General features: G+C 58.5%; 1 protein-coding gene across 1 annotated transcript; it reads right to left on the reverse strand.

Moving 5' to 3' along the window:
- Window positions 1–186: 186 nt before the first annotated feature.
- Window positions 187–1928, reverse strand: LOC122545351 (semaphorin-6D-like; the record flags this gene model as incomplete). The annotated part of the gene is made up of 2 exons (XM_043684405.1): window positions 187–342; window positions 1797–1928. Coding segments are annotated over 2 exons (288 nt in total), but the record flags the coding sequence as incomplete, so codon positions are not given.
- Between the last annotated feature and the right edge of the window lie 85 nt (window positions 1929–2013).

Here is a 2013-nt window from a genome sequence, read left to right on the forward strand (position 1 = left end):
GGACCCCTAACTGCCCCTCCCCCACAGGTGGACCGGATAGAGGTCAAGCATCCCGGGGAGGGGGAGCGTCTTCAGGATGGGGGAGGGGCTGGTGGCCATTTTCCCGCCATTCTCGCTGTTGGCTGCACCCACGCATCGTGCACCCCCCCCCCCAGCACACGACCCTTCCCAACGCGATGCACTCACCTTCCCACGCTCCGGACGAGCCACGGCCTCTCAGCAACGGGCGCCGCGGCCGCGTCCATGAGGGGGTGCGATTTAATAAAGGACAGGCTCTCGTCGGGGATGTCGTTGCTGCTTTTGTAAGACTGGGCCCCTCCGTGCCGTGCGCAAACCCCGGGCCTGAACATTTCGTACAGAGAGAGAGAGAGAGAGAGAGATGAGAGAGGGTGTGTCAATTCTCAGACCCTGAGGTGGAATGGATGAGGAGGGATGGTGGGAAATTGGCTTTGCGGCCTACCCACCTCGAACGTACGGCCTACTCGCCCAGCCCTTTCGAATGTTGTCTGCTTTCACTAGGCCCGAGAGCCTAAACTGAGCCGGCCTTGGCAACGCTGGGTCACTTTCAGGTCCTGTTCGCGTTCCCCTATCTCCAACACCACCCACCTCACACTCCCCCGAACTCAGGCCTAAAAGTAACGATTATTGTTTTAATATAATACACTAAAGAAATGGAGAGAGAGGGAGTTAACGTTTCGAGTCCAGTGAGCCTTCTTCACAGCCGGTTGTGCTTTGTCGCTTGGAGACACGGGCTAGGCCACAGGTCTCGGCTTGAGGGACAGGCCTCGGCACCTGGCCTTGGTCTGGGCCTGAGAAATAGGTGAAAGTGAGTACTGCAGATGCTAGAGGTCAGAGTCAAGATTAGAGTGGGTGCTGGAAAAGCAGAGCAGGTCAGGCAGCATCCGAGGAGCAAGAGAATCAACGTTTCGGGCAAAAACTGAGACATAGGCCTCAGGCCCTGGTCTAGATTTGAGGGTCGGACCTTGGGCCCTGGTCTGGTTGTGAGAGATAGGCCTAGGGCCTTGGTTTAGGTTTGATGAACAGGCCTCGAGCCCTGGTCTGGGTTTGAGAGACAGACCTTGGGCCCTGTTCTGGGTTTGAGAGACAGGCCTTGGGCCCTGGTCTGGGTTTGAGGGACAGACATTAGAACCTGGTCTGGATTTGAAGGACAGGCCTTGGGCCTGGTCTGGGTATTAGAGACAGGCCTTGGGCTCTGGACTGGATTTGAGGGACAGACATCAGAACCTGGTCTAGATTTGAAGGACAGGCCTTGGGGCCTGGTCTGGGTATGAGAGACAGGCCTTGGGCCCTGGACTGGGTATGAGAGACAGACCTTGGGCCCTGGTCTGGGTTTGAGAGACAGGCCTTGGGCCCTGGTCTGGGTTTGAGAGACAGGCCTTGGGGCCTGGTCTGGGTATGAGAGACAGGCCTTGGGCCCTGGTCTGGGTTTGAGAGACAGGCCTTGGCCTTGGGCCCTGGTCTGGGTTTGAGAGACAGGCCTTGGGCCCTGGACTGGGTTTGAGAGACAGGCCTTGGGCCCTGGTCTAGCTTTGAGACACTTCTCTGAGACAGCCCCGGGGAGACGTCCGCTGCTCTCGTGTTGACGGAATATTCCAGAACATGGCTGAGGCGTAGCCAGGGGAACACCCAATGCATGGGTGGGGTTGGGGATTGAGTTCATTTGGCGATGGCCCTTGGATCCTGAAAGTGGACCACTTGATGCTGGGGTGGGGGCAAAGGAGGAAAGGTAACGGGTGTGGGGGGGGAGGTTGGCAAGTATCAGGCGGGCACAGTACCTGGGGGTGGGCACTCTCTCGTCAGGGACGGGGGTCCATCCGGAGTCGGTCGATCTCTGCTCCTTGAAGGCACCATCGAAGACGTGCTCAATGTCCTCCATGTGGAAACCACAGACGGCAGATCCCGGGATACTGCAAACGGGGAATACCACCGGCAGTCAACACAGCAGAGGCAAACCAGGCCCAACTCCCCAACGCGGGACCTGGGAAAGCTCCC

The sequence above is a fragment of the Chiloscyllium plagiosum genome, unplaced genomic scaffold (genome assembly GCF_004010195.1).
Source record: "Chiloscyllium plagiosum isolate BGI_BamShark_2017 unplaced genomic scaffold, ASM401019v2 scaf_68984, whole genome shotgun sequence".
NCBI lineage: Eukaryota > Metazoa > Chordata > Chondrichthyes > Orectolobiformes > Hemiscylliidae > Chiloscyllium > Chiloscyllium plagiosum.